This window comes from Trachymyrmex septentrionalis, unplaced genomic scaffold (genome assembly GCF_001594115.1).
Source record: "Trachymyrmex septentrionalis isolate Tsep2-gDNA-1 unplaced genomic scaffold, Tsep1.0 scaffold5, whole genome shotgun sequence".
In the NCBI taxonomy this organism is placed as follows: Eukaryota; Metazoa; Arthropoda; class Insecta; order Hymenoptera; family Formicidae; genus Trachymyrmex; species Trachymyrmex septentrionalis.
Genome location: NW_017305672.1, coordinates 2,116,878 through 2,137,230, shown reverse-complemented (window position 1 = coordinate 2,137,230; position 20,353 = coordinate 2,116,878). Strand labels below are relative to the sequence as shown.

General features: G+C 33.0%; 1 protein-coding gene across 1 annotated transcript in view; it reads right to left on the bottom strand.

The window, feature by feature from the left end:
* Positions 1 to 271: 271 nt before the first annotated feature.
* LOC108751584 (NADH dehydrogenase [ubiquinone] 1 alpha subcomplex subunit 10, mitochondrial) overlaps positions 272 to 20,353 on the bottom strand; it is a 44,638-nt gene continuing 24,556 nt past the window's right edge. The window contains exon 4 of the mRNA XM_018491834.1: positions 272 to 653. Coding sequence (XP_018347336.1) covers positions 486 to 653 — 168 coding nt within the window. The 3' untranslated portion in view covers positions 272 to 485. The remainder of the gene's footprint in view (positions 654 to 20,353) is intronic.

Here is a 20,353-nt window from a genome sequence, read left to right as displayed (position 1 = left end):
ATTTTAGATCCGCCATTTTGAGTTTCTGTATTTTAAATTTGCCAGATTCGATGTCCTCTAGAAAGCCTAAGATATTTTTTTGATACAACTTTATCTACTTTCCAGATTCAATCCGCTAATTTGGATCCACCATTTTACATTTCAGAAAACGTTCATAACTCAATGAAAAAAAATCACACAGTAAAAAATAAAAATTCATTTTAAAGATGAAAATTCGCTCTTTAGAGTAATGATAATAAAATTGAAAAATAAAATTTCATTTGGATACAAAAAAATAGTAAATATAATTAAAAAACACTGTTTTTTTACTCATATTACTCAATTTATCTCAAAAATCTGACGTAATGGGCATCTTTCGCTAGCGGATTTGGATTCAACGACCTTGAATCCATTAAGAAATGCTGGCCCTATTCGCCGCAATTTTTTTGTTAGATTATGTTATTTACAAACTCTATTTCTTTCCTAGATATATCACTTTTTAGCTCTCACTGCATCGACGCGGCCTTGAGTTTCTTCATTTCTTTAATCACTACGTCTATTTCGCGTGCAGTAGGTCTTAGAGTTGTTAAATAAAAAATAGGATCCTTTTTCCATAAAATATTTTTATCTCCCAATTTGTAATTATATCCTTTAGCATACTTATATCCGGGTACCTGTAACAAAATCACAATAATTACATTACATAAATATAACAATCTTTTAAGAGGCATCTGATTGGACATGAGCCACTCATAGCGCTTGAGACTAAGAAGCTCCTAGACACTCGGCTGTGATTGATGATGTCCAATCGAGCATGGTCGGGATCCTCCCGTTTTAGGCTGTGGCTAAAGTCTCATTACAAATGCTTTGAAACGTTTAATAAACCAATCAAAAGAAAGACTTTACAAATTGATCGATCAAAAAACGCTTTAAAGCATTCGTAGTATTGCGTTGATCATACACTTAATTAGTTGTCTAAAGATCTATTCTTTATTCTGCACTAGACTGCATTAGAACTCTCGCTTTCGCCAAATATCGAACATATACCTATCTCACTTTAAATTCTAAAACTGTACACTAGTTCAACCACAGAAAACGCAAATAACGAAAAAATCCTTGTACAGGATTAAAGCAAAATTAGGAAGTGATGCAATGGACTTTATATTAAAATAAAATAAAATATTAAAAACTTACTTAATTTTTTGGATTTTAATATAAAGTCCACTGCACCACTTTTTCTAATTTTGCGTCTACTGTAATCCTGTAAAAGGATTTTTTACTTCGTTCAATCAATTTGAAGATTTTTATACAATTGTAATATCGATAATTAGGTTAGTCCAGCATCCTCTTAAGCCCAATTCCAAAAATTCGGCATTGATTCTTTATGTAATCTACTAGTCTGTAAAAACTTCCAATTTCGTAAATACAGATTGCAGAGCTTTCGTATCAAGCAAATGTCACAGTTTAACTATATACACTTACAATAGTGGCTGCGGTCAATTGAATGCTTTCAGCACTTTTCAGTATTTCTGTTCTTATTTTACGTTCTATAAAATTCTAATAAACAATAACGACAGAATGATGATTATAAACGCTTAAAACGCATGAACATACAAAATCGACTACAATCAATAGCTGTCGACTTCTTTGATATCGGTGATCGATCATGTGACTGTCAGTCATGTTAAGGATTGTACGAGCACTGAATTTCAACATCAAGAGACATTGTAGTACTTCGCATAAAGTATTTTTTAAATTCAGATAAATTCTATTTATGATTTTCAATATATTGTACAACTAAATATATTAATGTAGCTCTATTCTTTTTGCATGTCGGCAAGTGGAATAGTTGCAGGATAAGGCCTAGATACAAAGCAGCATATCCATCGGAACTTGATGTTAATCGAATTCAGAAGTCACATAATAATCACATGTGGTATAATCATACAGTGAACTTCTTATCAATATTACACTAGGTTAATGCAGTGAATTTAATGCAGAATTGATGCAAAAACACTTCATATTTCTTTTATAACTGTAATTAACAAAAATATTACTAATAACATAATATTATATTGGGGTGACAAGAAAGTAATTGCGTTTTTTTAAAAGATATCTATCAGTAAAAACCGCAATTACTTTCTTACCAACCCAAGATATAAATATATCTTGATAGAGTAAAGTTTCAGCTTTAAAAATCTCTTTTTTAAATTACGATACGACAATTTTTAATGGAGTTATGAGCAATTAAAGTCAAAATAATTCTTTTATTTAATCCGCGATAACTCAGTAACTAAAAATCGTAGGAATTATTATTATTAGGCGTTAGGAACTCGAAAGCTCATTGCCGCAAATACCAAATCCCGCCACTGTTCCCGTCCCTGAGCCAGATCCCTCCATTTGTGACACTCGTACCCCATTTCGTTAAGGTCCATTCTAATATTTTCTTCCCATCTACGTCTTGGTCTACCCAATGGTCTTTTCCCATCCGGTTTACCAATTAGTACTTTATATGCAATTCGATTCTCATCCATACGCGCCGCGTGACCTGCCCATCTTAATTGACGCGATTTTATGACATTAATAATATCCGGACTATTATATAATTGATGTAATTCTGCGTTGTGTAATTTTCTCCATTCGCCCGTTTCCTCATCGCGTTTTGCCCCGATGATTTTTCGAAGTACTTTATTTTCGAAAGCCCTAAATCTTTTCTCGTCTTGTAATGTAAGTGACCACGCTTCGCTGCCATAAAGGACTACCGGTAAAATAATCGTTCTGTAAATTCTAATTTTTAAGCGCCTAGACAATATCCGCGAACCGAGTAGTTTCTTAACCGAATAGAAGCACGCATTCCCCAAATTAATTCTTCTCTTGAGCTCTTCTCTTATTTCATTAGTTTGGTTTAAAATCGATCCTAAATACTTAAAATTGCTAACCCGTTCAAAAATTTTATCACAGACGACCAGGTTTCCGTTATTATGAATATTCTGAATTCTATCAGTGACCATATATTTAGTTTTTTCAACGTTTATTTGCAGCCCCAGTTCTTTCGTTTTATCTAATAGAATTTTAGCGTTATTTATTAGTGTTTCTTTATTATCTCCCAACAAAGCAATATCGTCCGCATATGTTAATATTTGTGTTGTACCGTTCAACTGCAAACCATCATTACTCTTCTGCATTTCTTTAATAGCATATTCCAATACTAGATTAAACAGAAGAGGTGACAATGCATCCCCCTGCTTTAATCCGCTATGAATATTAAAAGTTTCCGACATTTGATTACCTATTCTTACTCTACCTCTGGTATCTTTTAAACAAACTTGGACTAAGTTAGCCAATTTTTTGGGTATCCCCCACCGAGTTAAAATTTCATACATTTTCTCCCGTTTTATCGAATCATACGCTTTTTTAAAATCAATGTAAAGTTGATGTACCGATTGGTCGAATTCCCATTTTTTCTCCAAGATTTGCCGAATAGTAAAGATTTGGTCCGCAGTCGATCTATTTCTCCTAAAGCCGCATTGATGATCTCCAATTATCTCATCTGCATATGGTACAAGCCTCATTAATAAAATATTCGACAGAATTTTATAGCATGTAGGTAAAAGTGAGATACCCCGGTAATTATTACAACTCATTTTGTCCCCCTTTTTGAAAATCGGGATTATAATTGAATCTTTCCATTGTTCCGGCAATGCTTCTTTATTCCATATTAAGATAATTAATTTCTGAATTTCTTCTATCAATCTACTTCCCCCCCATTTAATCAGTTCCGCCGGAATCAAGTCATTACCCGGTGCTTTGTGATTTTTTAATTTTTTAATCGCGCTTTCTACTTCTGAAATTGTCGGTTCGTTAATCCTAGGTTCAGCCGTGTGATACTCAAAATTCTCTATTTCCCGGTCGTTTTCAGATTCGACATTCAATAACCGATCAAAATAATTTTTCCATGTGTTTAAAACTGCCGTTGTATCCGTAACTAAATTATCGTTCTCATCTTTCACCATTTCCGTCCTAGCTTGGAATCCCTTTCTAAAATTATTTATCCCCATGTACGTGCCTCGTACGTTACTGCTTTTACAATTTTCATCTATTTCTTCAATTTTACGTTTTAAGTATTGACGCTTCTTAATTTTAAACATATTATGAGCCTCTTGCCTAATCTTAAGAAACTGATCCCGAGTTTCCTTCGTATTTTGAGCCAACCACGTGATGCGCGCTTCGTTTCGTACTTTAACAATTTTTACGCATTCTTCGTCAAACCACGGCTTGTTTTTGTTCCTTTTACAAAAACCAACCGTGGCCTCCGCCGATTTTACTATCGCGTCTCGTACGTTTTCCCAGTGTTTATCAACCGTGTTATCATCCGATTCATCTATTTCCTTTGAAGCCGCGAGTCTATTCGTTACTTCGACCGCGTATTTTATTCCGTTTTCTCCCTCGATCAAACCTTGTACATTTAGACGTTTAGTTCCAAACAACTGCCCGTTAGTTTTGTTTAGCGAAAGACGTTCCCTGATTTTGGCAATTACAAAGAGGTGATCCGAGTCGCAATCCGCCCCCCTATAAGACCTGACATCGAGTACGTTCGTGTGACGCCGTTTATCTGCAAGAACGTGATCAATTTGGTTACGCGTGCCTCCATCCGGGGAAATCCAAGTTTGTTTATGGATATTTTTGTGTTTAAAATACGTGCTTTTGACGATAAGATTTTTGCCGGTCGCAAAGTTAATTACCCTCACTCCGTTATCGTTACTTTCCTCGTGCAAACTTTCGAGCCCGATCGTTGGTCTAAAAATGTCCTCTTTACCGATTTTCGCGTTAAAATCTCCCACGACTATTTTCATGTAATCGTTCGGTAATTGATCCACGAGGTGTTCGAGTTCTTCGTAGAACCCGTCTTTAATTTCGCCATCTTTATCTTCCGTCGGCGCGTGTACGTTGATTATCGCGATCTTGTACCATCGGCCCTGCACAACGAGCAATCCTAATCTTTCGTTTATAAATTTAATGTCTTTTACCGCGGATAAGATTTTCCTATTAATCATAAAACCGATGCCAAGACTATGGATCTCCGACCCTCCATAGTGAAGCGTGTACGAACCCGCATTAAGCGAACCCTCCCCGGCCCATCTTGTTTCTTGCAACGCGACAACTTCTACCCCGTACCTTTCGACCTCCCCGACCATCGATTGAAACGCCCCAGGTCTGTAAAGACTTCGGACGTTCCACGTACCCACTTTGAAGTCTCTCCCGCGTTTTGACTTTATACGACATGAGTTCCCCGAGGTAGTCCCCACCCGGAGATCCGAACGGGGGACTAGTTTACCTCCGGAAAATTTTACCCCAGAAGAATCCATGGCGAGTTTTGGTTGTTTCAAGATAAAGTCGTTTCACGGTGTGAGCCTATCAAACCCACGCCCAACCCCCAAACAGGAGGACCATTCCAATCGACTGTCCGCGACTGCTTATTCAATTTATTCGCAGCTAGCCTCTATCCTCAACCGAGATAGCGAGGCTTTTCCTCTATCCGCAACCCGAGGACGCGCTGTGTCGTGGTGATTGGGACCCACCCACCCCGGGGATCACTACTGCAACTAGTTTTCCTTCCCCGAGACTAGCGGTTGTTATGCTAACACAGAAAATCGTAGGAATATTAAAGAAAAAACGATTTTGTAGGGAAAATATCAAGCTTTCACGATAGGTAATCGAACATTTTCTCAAATTCGTTTTGGACACGTTACAAATCCACAAAGTGAGAAGAAAATTTTTCGTCTTTTTCAGCTCATAGTTTTTGGTATGTAAAAATTACCAAACTCATATAAACTTAAAAAATGTGATAAGCTTTTAAAAGTAGAGATTTCAAGCTTTAAAACCCTTTTTTTAAATTTGAATTTCATTCATTATTGACGAAGATATTGTACATACAACTTTGAGCTAAAAAAAACGCAATCACTTTCTTACCCACCCAATAATTAATGATGCCAATAATTATTGTAACATTATACCATTGTATTATACGTTACAGAAATTGAAAGTCAATTATTAAAAGTTATACAAAAAAAAATAAAAAGTAAATACCTGCTGAATAATGTTTGATTAATTAAAAATTCCAAATTAATTAAAAAATATAAATGAAAAAAAATTGAGTACAATATACAATTATAAAATTCAGAGATATAAATCGAGTCTTAAAACTATAGAACTCTGAGATGTAATGCCAAAATATTCGAAGTTGAAATGATCCTGCGATCTAACAAAGGAAATTGTAAGAGAAATGACTAGGAAAAATTCAAAGATGTAAGAAAGGATTGTAAAAGGAGTAGATATATTATACGTCAGGTAGCGGATCGGTATCTGTCTGGAATAACCTGAGTGGTTCATAGACCTGTATTATATTATTTTATTTTTATCTTTTGTTTAAGAAATATTGTCTAAAAACAAAGGTATGTCGGTATCGGTGACTTTCCTTTACGTTACGTATACTATAGAATTTTAGCATAAATAAATATTTTTATTTGTATTTTATGTGTCTCATTGAATATTGCTCGGAGTCTACAGACGGTTAGTAAACAATAATTAGTAAACTGTCTCATGTTTCCTGGCGTGATTTAAGTGCAAATTATTAAATTTGCATTTAGGTGTCAATAAACGTTAATATCATTATGTGCACACAGTGACAAAAATACATGCCTAGTCATTCAAAGTTGCACGTGTATCGAAGAAAGCATGAAAAGAAATGAGAAGACATGAGGAGAAACGAGAAAGCATGAAAAAGCACGGCTATTAATGCTGTTATAGACATTTCTATCATCATGTATGCATGTCTTGTAATGAATTTTTGCGTAATTTTAACATATCTTTCAACATCCTTAGGAAATCGAAAAAAATATTCTTACCTATTTTATTTTCCCCTCTACAAATATTTTCGCATGTAGCAAAAGTACAAGAGATTTGTAGTTATTTTTGCTTTTAAACACTCACGATATTTGTTTATCTCAATTGCCATTGCTAGGACATATGTTATGACAGTCCGCCATATTTTTGGTTGCAGCTAACGTACAATACTGGACAAAATAAATCATACACCTTTAAAGAAATTTGTTTGTGTAACTATTTTTTTCACAATTATTTGTTCAAATAAATTATTGGATACAAGAAAATCAAAGCATTTGAAAGTATTTAAATAAAGAAATAATTAAAATTGTGCTCAATTCTTTTGTAAAAAATTTATTTTTTCATATTGATACATTTTACTCTGGACAAAATAAATCATACACTTTTAGAAAAAAGAATAATAAGTAACAAACAAATAAAATTAATTTTAATGGTGCTTAGTACTTGGTGTGCCCGCCCTTTGCTTTTAATACTGCTTCCAGTCGATGAGGCACACTTTCGACAATTTCTTCAAATACTCAGGATCAATTTTATTCCAGGCCTTCTGGAGTGCTGTATAATACAATATCTTGTCAGTTACGTTTATTTTATTCACGTTTTCATCTAAATAAGCCCACAGATTTTCAATTAAGTTCAAATCTAGTGATTGTGGCGGCCATTCGAGCAGTTTTATTTTATTAGATTTGAAAAAGTAATTTTTTTTTGTCTTATGCTTCGGATCGTTATTTTGTTGGAAGATAAAGTTATTTAAATATAATTTCAAAAGAGATTCTTCTAAATTCTCGCACAATACATCAATGTATCCTTCTGCCATCATAATTCCTTTAATTTGAGCCAAATTACCGACACCAGACCAGGCGAAGAACCTCCATATCATGATATTACCACCTCCATGTTTTATAGTCTTTTGAATATTTACTTCTTTGAGAGCTTCACCAATTTTTCGCCATACCTTAGATCGTCGTTTTTGTCCGAATAATTCAAATTTGCTCTCATCCGACCATAATACTTTTTTCCAAAAATCTAGAGGCATATTCACGTATTTTTTGACAAATTTGAATCTTTTTTTCTTATTTATTTTATTGATGAAAGGACACTTTCATCGATGCGAACACGCTTTTCAGTCCAAATTTCTTAAGTATGCGACATACAGTGCGACTGCTGACATTCAGATTCCACAATATTTCGCGATGATAACTTCGGATTTTGTTTTACCATTCGAACAATTCTGGTGTCATCACGAGAAGTTGTATCCCGCTTTCGACCTTTTCCGGAATAGTGTCACAGTCCCATGTGTTTCATACTTTTTCCAAATGTATTGCACTGGTCCAACAGAGATTGCATATTTATCAGCGATTATTTTAAAGGAATTACCATTCTGTTGGTCACGAAAATTTCTTAAATCTTATGTTATACTTATTTAAGTGTATGACTTATTTTATCCAGGGTAAAATGTATCAATATTAAAAAATAAATTTTTTACAAAAGAATTGAGTACAATTTTAATTATTTCACATTTTCTTTATTTAAATACTTTCAAATGTTTTGATTTTCTTGTATCCAATAATTTATTTGCTTGTTAAAAAAATAGTTACAAGTAGTACACAACAAATTCAATTTCTTTAAAAGTGTATAATTTATTTTGTCCAGTATTGTATACGCAGAAAGAAATCGAACCCCTTCATTTACTGGTATATATATTGCCTGTCGTAACTGTATGTAGTTAAACTTGTAAACAAATATTGTCATTTTTTTTGTCATGACTTGAAAGGTCTAGATGCCATTTTGGACTAATTTTAGGAAATGATATATAAGATCACAATTGCAAACTGCAGATATGTAAGAATGCCTATACCTCAATTTTGGAGGATTTCTTAATTTATAAAAGTAATACTACTGTGATTAAAAAGTATTCAAACTTTATTTTTGAAAAATTGCGGGAAAATTATATATCAAAAAAAAATTGTACATTTGTTTGCTTTACTAAGTTGGTATACATGTCTTCATATTTGGTGAAAAAATCACGGCGTTCCTTCAAGCCGTTTGAGAATAACAGTTTATGTCAATAAAGATTTTTATGCGCAGCGATTTTTACCCATTGTTGGGAACATGTTATTTATAACGTTGTTATCGTTTTCGTTATTTTTTTCAGTAACGATCGTTATTTTTTTCTGTCTATAATGGTAACGTTATATTTTTACAGTAACGGTAATGAATTTACCGTTACTTTTACCATTACTTTAGTTCCCTATTATTTTCTTATTTTATAATTTATTCTTAATTTCTTAAAAAATATTTCATACTTAATATCTTATACTACAGTGTTTTAATAGGCACTGCCAATGTTGAAAATATATAACTCACATTACATATATATGTACCTATAAATTTATATGTACCTGTAAATTTTTGGGCAATAAATATTATAATACATAATAGCCCTGGTGGAAATAAATCACTGAAATCGCTGAAAGTCGCAGAAATCTCTATCAATTGGCTCATTTCATTATAAATTACACTGAAATAGATCTATTAATAAAGATTTCATCGATTTATTTCCAGGGAATATTAATGTTTAATCTACGAGTATTATCTGTTTAATCTAAATTCTTATAAAAATGAGTACATTAAAATAATGATGTTACCCTCAGTACCCACATCTCAAAAAAGTCTCTATCTACCTACATCCGAGTATTTGTAATCCAGTGTTTTCTTTTGCTTGTATCTCAGATTGTAGTGCATCAATTTTAACTAATTTTTTTTTAATCTATCGTTTGAAAACTGAAAAAAAAAAGAATTTTTGAGTTAGAAAATCTAAAATGTCGCAGCACAAAAAATGTTTTGCAATAAGTGAAAAGGGATTGGAAAAAAACGTTTAAACTATCGGTGGGGGGGGAGGGGGGATTACGCTAACTTTGTGGGTACTGAAGGTTAAGAAAATAAAGAATTAGTAAAACTAGATAAGTTTAATATAGAGAAAAACTTTTTCTATGCACTAGTTAGTAGAGAATTTCAAGTTTGAATATTGATTTCACATTTAATATTAAATTAATTATCAGCTAATGTAATTTTAAAATCTAATAACTTACTTTAGCATTATAAAAAAAAATAACGAAAAAATAACAAATCATTATTTTTCAAGTAACGGTAACGATAACGCGTTACTTTTTATTAAAATTTATAAAATTGGTAACGAGTAATGATAACGAGTTACTTTTTTGAAAAAGCGACGGTAACGGTTACTTTCTTAAGATAATGCGCATAATTCTGTTTTTACTAAAAATTATCAAGCAAAGAATTTGTTTGAAATTTTTCGTGACGAACAAAATTTCGTTTACAAACACATTCAAAAAGTGTTGCAAAAAGCTTATGGCGATGATTGCAACATTTTGAATGCGTTTGTGAACGAAATTTCGTTCGTAACGCAAAATTTCAAACATTCTTTGCTCGATAAAAATCGCGCATAAAAATCTTTATTGACATAAACAACTGTCATTCTCAAACGGCTCGAAGGAATGCCATGATTATTTTGCCAAATGTGAAAGACATGTATACTAACTTAGCAAAGCAAACTGATTTGATTTACAGTTTTCCAGCAATTTTTTTAAAATAAGGTTCAGATATTTTTTGATCACGGTAGTATATGTGATCAAGAGACATGGTAATGTTTTGCGCCAAGTGGACGCGCAGCGCGAGACCGCCCTGTGTCTTTACGCGAGTCAGCGAGTTGCGAGTATCCGAGATTATCGGTTTTTCAATAAAGGCTATACCGATCAACTTCTGAGTATAAATTCAATCGACTTGGGTCCGAATTATATAATAAGTGTTTATTATATAATTTCTTCTATGTGTCCTATGAACCGAGATATCGTGACACAAAATCATGCGAAATCCGAAATGTCAAATTTTTATGTAAGATACGTCATCACCTCAAAAAATCTTCTCTATTTCATATTTTCGACGGTAGATAGCACTCGGTTATTGCGACTTTTATAGCGTTTTTTTACTAGCAGAACTAATGCGCACTCAGCGCATTAGAGCTGCACATTAAAGCTGTTATACTAGTACACTAACCTAATGTGATTGTAAAAGTGAGATACCTCAATTAATAAAATATCCAATGTGTATCTTATCAAATACAATAAAACGTATTGAGGATTTCGCGATTTGATTCGTTTCTATATTTTTATTAATATACATCTTTACTATATTTACGTACATCTTTAGTTGATTTGTGTACAACGATTTTAAAGTGCACCGAGTATGCAGCAGCTCTGCCAGTGAAAAACTTTCATTAGCTTTGAAGTAAAATGGCGGAACCAATCATACTACTCATCATAATACTACTATATCCCCACTTTGAGTATTGTAGAGAAACTTCACGTAATATAGAATGCCGTAGAAGGTTTGGGCATGTATTAAATAACATAACGGGATGGGCATATTTTAAATACAATACAAAATATACTTTATATTTTAAAAAAGTTATTCGATTTTGTATTTGAAATGCCAAAAAAAATCCTTGATAATAATCCTTAAAATAATGTGAACAGGTCTACTAGTTTCGTTTCGGAAACGTTAAGGCTATGACAGAAAACGAGACGTAATGAGATATAACTATAATATCATACTCGTGATCGATAACTGAACGAAATCGTTCTCAATCATTCTCCCAAATCAGTTATTTTGTTCCAGTCTATCAATACATCGGTAGTTTAGCCTTTATTAGTTAATACAAATAATTAAATTCTAATTTTTTTGCTATGAAATTCAATTACAATTAATAAGTATAATTACAACTAAATGTACATAACATAATTTAACAACAATATATGTCAAGGTCAAAGTCATTAAAGAGAGGGGGCTCCCATAAAGTACATAATTACCATATTTCCAAATTTTTTATTTTAAACATAAAATACTTTTTAATACTAATATACTTTCAAATTTTTTTTAATTATAAAATAGATACGAGCATCGCCCCTCCCCCCCCCCTTTGCAAAGGGACGTATGACTCTCACTTTCGACTTTATAATGCTTTTTATAATGAAATATATGGTTTTCATTAACATTAATCAATATTAATTTTATCATCTTGGACATGTTATTTCATTACACACAACTTTTTTTTCATACAGAAAGTTCCACAAGCAGTCTAAATTGTAAGTCATATTAATAAACTCATGTAAATGCATTTTTAACGTCCGCAAAGCGTTTTACTTGTGTCGAAGCAATCGAACTGATTGACTGACACACACTGATCAAAATCGTTCAAAAACACTGGAAACATCAAAACAAAGTCAATACACTGTGAACTAAGGTTAATGCGAAACAATGATCGCTTCACATGGAAGTCGTGCGCCCTTTGTAGGGGAAGAGGGGGATGAGAGTCGAAGGTGAGAGTCGTGCGCTTCTGAAGTAGGGGGGAGGGGGGTGAGAGTCGGAGGTGAGAGTCGCTTCGTGTGGGAAATCATAAAAGTTGTGGGAAGTTGTGGAACATACTTTAAAGCAGAAAATCTCGTTTCATATAGTAAAAAGAAGAAGTTATTTCTTAAACTTCTTTTATTTATAACTTTTTAACGAATAGTGTTCGACGACTAAAACTTCCTCAAAGTCACTCAGGGCAATAATCTTAACAATATATGTCAAGGTCAAGGTCATTGGGAAGGTCATTGAAATACTAAAAAAAAGTATTTGAAATATAAATTTTGAAAGTTTTTTGTATTTTAAATACAAATCTTGGAAGTATTTTGTATCAAAATCAAAAGATTCAAAGTATATTATATTTTGTAATTCAAATACTTTGAAGATGTATTTTGTTTAGTCCTAGTCGTATTATAAGAGAGATCGGGGATAGTTGAGTTTTTTTTTAATTTTTTGCATGTAACTAATAAATAGAATATAAACCATAAGATTATCTTGCAATAGCCACATGCTTACACTACACAAAAATTATTTTTATATTAATTATTATAATTTGTTATATTGAGGTCACTAACATAGAGATTGTAAATATATACTATATTAAAGTAATATATACTATAATAAAGTCATTTTAAGGCATTGGAATATACAATTTAACATTTAAATATCTAGTTTTTTTGTCTTCAAGTTTATTCATTATTGGTTAGGTTTATAATAGGAAATAATGCGTTCTTTGTTTTCACGGTATTTTTGCTATCATGTGTCCTATCTCTTCTCCTACTCACTCCTTATTCGAAATCTTTGTAAAACTGTTCGAAGCTGTTCAGAATAAAAGGCTCAAGCTATATATTAAATCTGTGTCTAAGCTTACAAAACCCATATCCCAACAGGTTATGGACCCGGATTTCTCGCTAGAAACTGAATTATGTATAAATAGAGTACTCAAGTACAGTAACTTAGTAGAGTATCTAACCTCACTGTGTTACAATGGCAGAAATCGACGCAAAAAAATATAGAATCCCGTTATTCAACGGAACAAATTTTAGCAACTGGAAGTTCCGAATGGAGACTCTATTAACTGAAATGGATTTACTAAGCTGTATTACACAAAAGTACACAGAGATGGTGGAAATACTCATTACAGATACGACGGAACAGCGGACAATGAAGGAGTCGAAGATCAGAAAAAAGCAAAAAAAAAGATCGAAAATGTAAGTCTAACATCATTCAACGTATTGCTGACAGTCACATTGAATACGCAAGGATAAGGAGACGGCTTTTGACTTGTGATCTACACTTTGTGAAACGTTCGAAAGGAAAGGTATTGCTAGCCAGCTACTGATATGTAAGTCACTCTTATCCATGAAATTTGATAAGACAAAAGATTCTTTTATACACAGGCCATACATTTTCAAGTACATACATTTCAAGCCATACAAGTTTGATAAATGTATTCGAGATTTGCGTTCAACAGAAACTAATCTAGAAAAAACAGATATAATCTATCATCTTCTTACGATGCCATCGGAATATGACAACATAGTCACTGCAATTGAAACTCTAACTGTAGATAATCTAACATTCTATTAATCTAATATTCAATCTAGAATTCGTGAAGAGTAGGCTTATGAATGTAAAAATTAAACGACGAGGTATAAGAATGGATGGAGAGGAATGATCTTATTCATCGGTGTTTGTATCAGTCACGACAAAAGTTCAAGAAAGGAAAATGCACAAAAGAACACACCTGTACAAAAGACAAACAATACATCATTTTTTCCATATAAATACAATTACTGCGATAAAATTGGATATAAATATGCTGAATGTCAAAAGAGATTATCTGAACAAGTTGCAAAGAAATCTTCGCAAAATGCGCAGCCTCTGAACCAGAAAAGCAAGCTAATGAACAAACTTTCTGTTTTTCAGCAACAATTGAAAATAACACAGGCACAATATTAAATGGTTCTTGAATTCTGGCGCTACTGAGCATTTAATAAGTAAAAATATCTCCATAAATAATGTTAAAGAATTAGAGATACCTATAAAAATAAGAATTGCATAATAAGGAAATTTTCTACAGACTAACAAGATTAGTGAAATACAGCTTTTAAATCCAGTTGAAGAAAAGGAAGTTTTAGTCACTATAAGTACTTTCAATACCAGATATAATCTTCTTTCGGCACGAAAGCTTGATGATGAATGGCTTTCGAGTAACATTCGAAAATAAACGAGAAAACTAATTGCAAAAGATAACTGTACAGTTGCAATAGCACATAGAAACAATTCAGGTTTGTATGAACTAAATTTCAGAAAGGTAGTACATGCGAAAATAGGTAACAAGAAAATACGAAACAAGATGACTTAGAATTATGGCATAAAAGAATGAGCTACTTAAATTACGAAGATGTAAAAAGGCTTCAAGATCAAACTGGAATAAATTTAAGACTTTCAGATTCACCCCAAGATCTGCATTAAAGAAAAACAGACACGTTTACCCCATAATAAACATCGAAAACGAACTACACGTCCGCTACAACTGATACATAGTGATCAGCCCAATAAGTCCTATATCGCATCAAAACATAAGACTTACCTTCATAGACAATTATGCACATTTTACATCCTACATTTTACCATCCAAAAGCGGAAAAATTGCGTTATTTCAAGGCGTTCGAAACTATGGCAACAGCTCATTTTAACACAAGGATAAGTTGTTTCAGATGCGACAATGGTCATGAGTATATTTCTTCTGAGATCAAGCAGTTTTTTGAAAGTAAAGGAATACAGTTCGAGTTTACTATCCGATACACTCCGCAACAAAATGGAGTAGTCGGATGAATCGTACGATTCTAGAAAAGGCATGATGTTTACTATTAAACTCGAAACTGAATAAAAATCTCTGGTAGTAGTAACTACGGAAGCAGTAACTGCTATCTATATAACGAATCGAAGTCTCACATCATTTTTTGATGGAAAGATTCCTGCTACCTTATGGTACGAAGAAACTCCGGATATCTCAACTCAAAGTGTTCGGCTGTACTGCATTTAAAACTACCTAAGGAATTGATTCCAGAAAAATTCGAGTCTAGAACACTTAAGTGCTACTTTATTGGATACTGTCCAAACAGATACAAACTTTGTCCGGAAGAGAGGAAAGTAATAACTGGAAGAAATATTAAATTTACGAGACAAAATTTACTTTTGATGGCTCACCAAGCGAGAATTGGATTTATCAAGAAAATGAATTGACAGTACAACCTAAAAACACACTAGGGAATAAATTGAATATTCTTCTAGAAGATGAAGAGAGTTCAGAAGAAAGCGAAAAATTTAATATAGAAGATAGTCAAAACACTGAGACATTAGCTAAGAAGAATTTACAAAATATAGAATCAAAAAAAGGATATGTAAAAACCCCACATAGAAACAGCAGAATAAAGAAGAAACCCCGTCATTTGGAAGAAGACTACGCAGTGATCGCACTACAAGCTGAAACATATGTAGAGGATTTACCAGACAGTCTTGAAGAAATTGTCTCCCGTGATGAAAAGCAAGAGTAGACGCAAGCAGTAAAAGAAAAGATAGATGCATTAACAGAAAATAATATTTGGGAACTAACTACACTACCTCAAGAAAAAAGATTATTGGATAACAGATGAATTTTTAACATAAAAAGAAATAAAAACGGGAACATCAAAAGATATAAAGCAAGATTAATCGTTAAAGGCGCAAAAGGAAGGATACGATTTCGAAGAGACTTATGTACCTGTGGCCAGACTAACGACACTGAGGACCTTACTTGCAATAGTCGAGAAGGATTTTCAGCTACATGGATGTAAGAAACGTCTGTCTTCATGATGAAATAGAGCAAGAACTATATATGAAAGTACCTACAAGATTTGAAATAGAGTAATCTTGTTTGTAAATTAAATAAAGCTCTCTATGGCCTCAAGAAAGCAGCAAGAGCGTGAAACAAGATGTTCAACAACTTTATTACATGTCTAGATTTTCGAAGATCAGAAATAGATAAATGCCTATATATGTTGGAACTTAAAGAAGTTTGCGTGTACATATTTTTATATGTAGACGATGTTATCATTGCAGGGAATAACAAAAGTCTAATCAAGTAAAGAAAACTGAGAAATAAATTTCAGAATGAAAGACTTAGGTAAATTACAGTCATTTCTCAGTATTGACATTAAGAGATTGGATACAAAACTGCGTCTGAATCAAAGCAACTATTTAAAGAAACTGCTGGAACGATTCAAGATTGTAACCCGACAAGAACTCTTATGGATACGACGTCAATTCTAGACAGCGAAGAAAATCTACAAAGTAATTCGAAGCCCTACAGAGAATTAGTAGGCTGCTTAATATATGTAATATTGACCACAGATCTAAGTTTCGCAGTAAATTACTTTAGTCGCTATCAACACAGTTAAACAGAAGCACGATGGAAAGGTTTGAAAAGAGCACTGCGTTACATTAAAGGAACGTTGAATATATCTTTGAGTTATCAAAAAGGGAAAACTGATAAATTGTCCTGTTTTGTTGATGCAGACTATGGGAGCGAATCAGACAGGAAATCAATTTCCGGATTTCTTGTAAAGGTATTGTAAAGACAAAACAATTTTGTAGTCTACAAAGAGAAAAACAACTGTGGCTCTGTCTTCCACAGAGGATGAGTATGTGACTCTCGCTTCATCAGAGTTAATCTGGATAAAAAATCTTCTAAGCGAGCTAGGAATTACCGGGATAACTTCACCTAAAATCTAGATAATCAGTCGTGTATACATCTACTTGCTTGCTGGGAGCATAAACGATTGAAACACGTTGACATCAAGTATAACTTCATAAGAGATCTGTATGAAAAGAAACTAATTACAATTGAGTATCTGAACACCAAGAATCAAGTGGCAGATATATAATACTTACGAAGCCGCTTCCATATACTCAATTTGTTAAACTTCGTTTGAGTCTTGGATTAGAGCAATCAAAGTTAAAGTTATTTTTTTGTTGTTCTGATAGTTAAATTGGGGAGGAGTATTGGAATATACAATTTAACATTTAAATATCTAGTTTTTTTTGTCTTTAAGTTTGTTCATTATTAACAAGATTTAATATGTTTTTTGTTTTTACGGTATTTTTGCTATCATGTTTCCTATTTCCTCTCCTACTCACTTCTTATTTGAAATCTTTGTAAAACTATTTGAAGCTGTTCAGAATAAAAGGCTCAAGCTATATATTAAATCTGTGTCTAAGCTTACAAAACCTATATCCCAACATAAGAAGAAAACATTGGTAAAATATATATTAACTTACTTTCAACGATACAAATTAGTACAAATTCAGCTGTGTTAATTTTTGCTCTGGTTTTTTTTTTAATGGTCCTACCAGCTTAATATTAACCTAGCAGCGTCACGAGCTTTTCCGAAACACGGTACAAAATTATCACTAATGGTACAATTTAGTACAAAAAAGGTACTAAAACTTCCGATAGGTCCCGATTTGATTCTGCTGATTTGATCCTGCTAGTTTTATAAAGCTGGTTATACCTGAGGTTAGGTGTGACGACAAAGAAGCAGACACCTGTAATGATACATAGTCATACAGATTTCATATTTACGTATTTCAAAGAACTGGAAAGGATACGGGCGATAGGAGACATGCGCAGAAGACGTCGCGCAAAGTAATATATCTATGAAGTGTGAAACTTCTTTATTCACTAAAATGCGCTTACATGTTTCGGCTCACTTTTAAGCCTTCCTCAGAGACAACAAAAATTAACATACATAAACTGTGAATAAAAATTATTCTATCATGGTGAGCATCTTGAGAATTTAAACGCCAAAAAGAGTGAAATAAAAAAGAGAAAAGAAAAATGAACAAAAAAGGAAATAATGGAAATATCGAAATGGAAAATATGAAAAACTAATTTATCAAAAACCTTAAGATTATAATTAATCATCTCGAAAATAAGGACGCTCACTCTGATTACAAATCACAAACTATATCGCAAACATTACTATAAATTATTCAAAAACCGGTTCTTGAACCGGTCAGTATCAGACACAGTGAGTCACTTTCAGTTTTAGCTAGTATTATTGAAGCTTACAAATGAAAAATTTCGCATTGGAACGTTAATCAATTCCATAAAAATGAAAGCTGAAAAGTAATAAAAAATCACGCCAGAAAGACTCATTCTTGTAACCAATGCTCCGTTATGACATTACGAGTAAGTGTTCCACCTAATGTAGTTCTTATGCTCCGTGATTCTTGACTTCAGCTGTCTACACGTCTGTCCCACATCTGTCCCCGCAACTCTTACACGAGATCTTATAAATAACATTCGACTTCTTGTCACACGGTAAGGGTCCTTATGTACCCTAATGAATTCTCGCAATTTATTAGTACTATAGAACGACACCTTCACACGCTCAAGGTCATGATTTCGATTGGAACAACGTTACAATACTGGACTAGGAGCCTCACTACAGGAAGAGATTGATTTCGGAGATGATATTCATCGGGAGATAGATGCACTGACTCAACTTGCAGACGGATATGGAGTGGCTTCCCAAGGCCTACCTTCCGATCATAGACATGCTATAAAGGCTTAGGTTGTTGTCTAGTCAATCAGTGTCGTTCATATGCAGTAATGTGTGTGTGAGTCTTTCTAACATGATTTTTTATTACTTTCCAACTTTTATTTTCATGGAATTGATTAACGTTTCGATACGAAATTTTTCATTTGTAAGCTTCAATAATAGTAGCTAAAACTAAAAGTGATTCACTGTGTCTGATTACTGACTGGCCAATCGAGAACCGGTTTTTGAATAATTTATAGTAATGTTTGCGATATACGTAGTTTGTGATATGTGATCAGGGTGAACGTTCTTATTTTCGGATAATTAATTATAATCTTAAGGTTTTTAATAAATTAATTTTTCATATTCTCTATTTCGATATTTCCATTATTTCCTTTTTTTCGTTTATTTTTCTTCTTTCTTTTTCTTTCACTCTTTTTGGCGTTTAAATTCTCGAGGTAGGAGAGCTCACCATGATAGAATAATTTTTATTTATGTTAATTTGTGTTGTTTCTTAGGAGGGCTCAAAAGTGAGCCGAAACATGTAAGCGCGTTTTAGTGAATAAAGAAGTTTCACACTTCATAGATATATTATTTGCGCGACGTCTTCTGCGCTTAACTCCTATTGCCTGTATCCTTTCCAGTTCTTTCAGTCTTAGGCTAGCTAGCACTACCATAAATTTTAGCGAATCGACTGGAGCAAAAAAATTGGGAATAAAGCAAAAAATTAGCAAAAAATGTGATATAAATCGCATTTGATTGCGCTAAAGTGACTGTGCCAACTTAATAGACGTTAAATTCGCTACTTTGAGACAAATTCTCTACTCTAAAACACAAATTCACGATTTAAAAATAAATCTACTTTAAAAACAAATTCACTACTTTATAAACAAATTCATTGCTTTAAAAAGCAAATTTATTACTTTAAAAACACAAATTATTTTTCTATTGTATTAGGTTGTCCGGAAAGTAATTTCGTTTTTTTTTATGAAAATGAAAGACGATTTTCTTATAGTGAATAAATATTTTATTGAATTATATATTGTCCATTCTGGTCCAATACCTTTTGCCATCTTTCTGGCAGTAGCATTTTATGAGCGATTCCACGCTCATAAAATTTTTGTTCTTTGCTGACAAAAAACTGATCCAGGTGATTTTTGACTTCCTCATTTGAAGTAAAGGTTTTACTGTCTAAAAAATTTTGTAGAGACCGGAACAAATAATAATCAGAAGGTGCCAGATCTGGAGAATATGGTGGGTGTGGCAGTATATCCCATCCAAGCTGTAAGAGCTTTTGGCGAGTTACCAAACTTGTATCTATTGTATGAGGTCTCGCATTATCTTGGTGGAACACTACACCTTTTCTATTGATCAATTCTGGTCTTTTCTGTTTAAGTGAATCATTCAATTTGTCCAGCTGATGACAGTACACTTCAGAATTGATCGTTGTGTTGTCC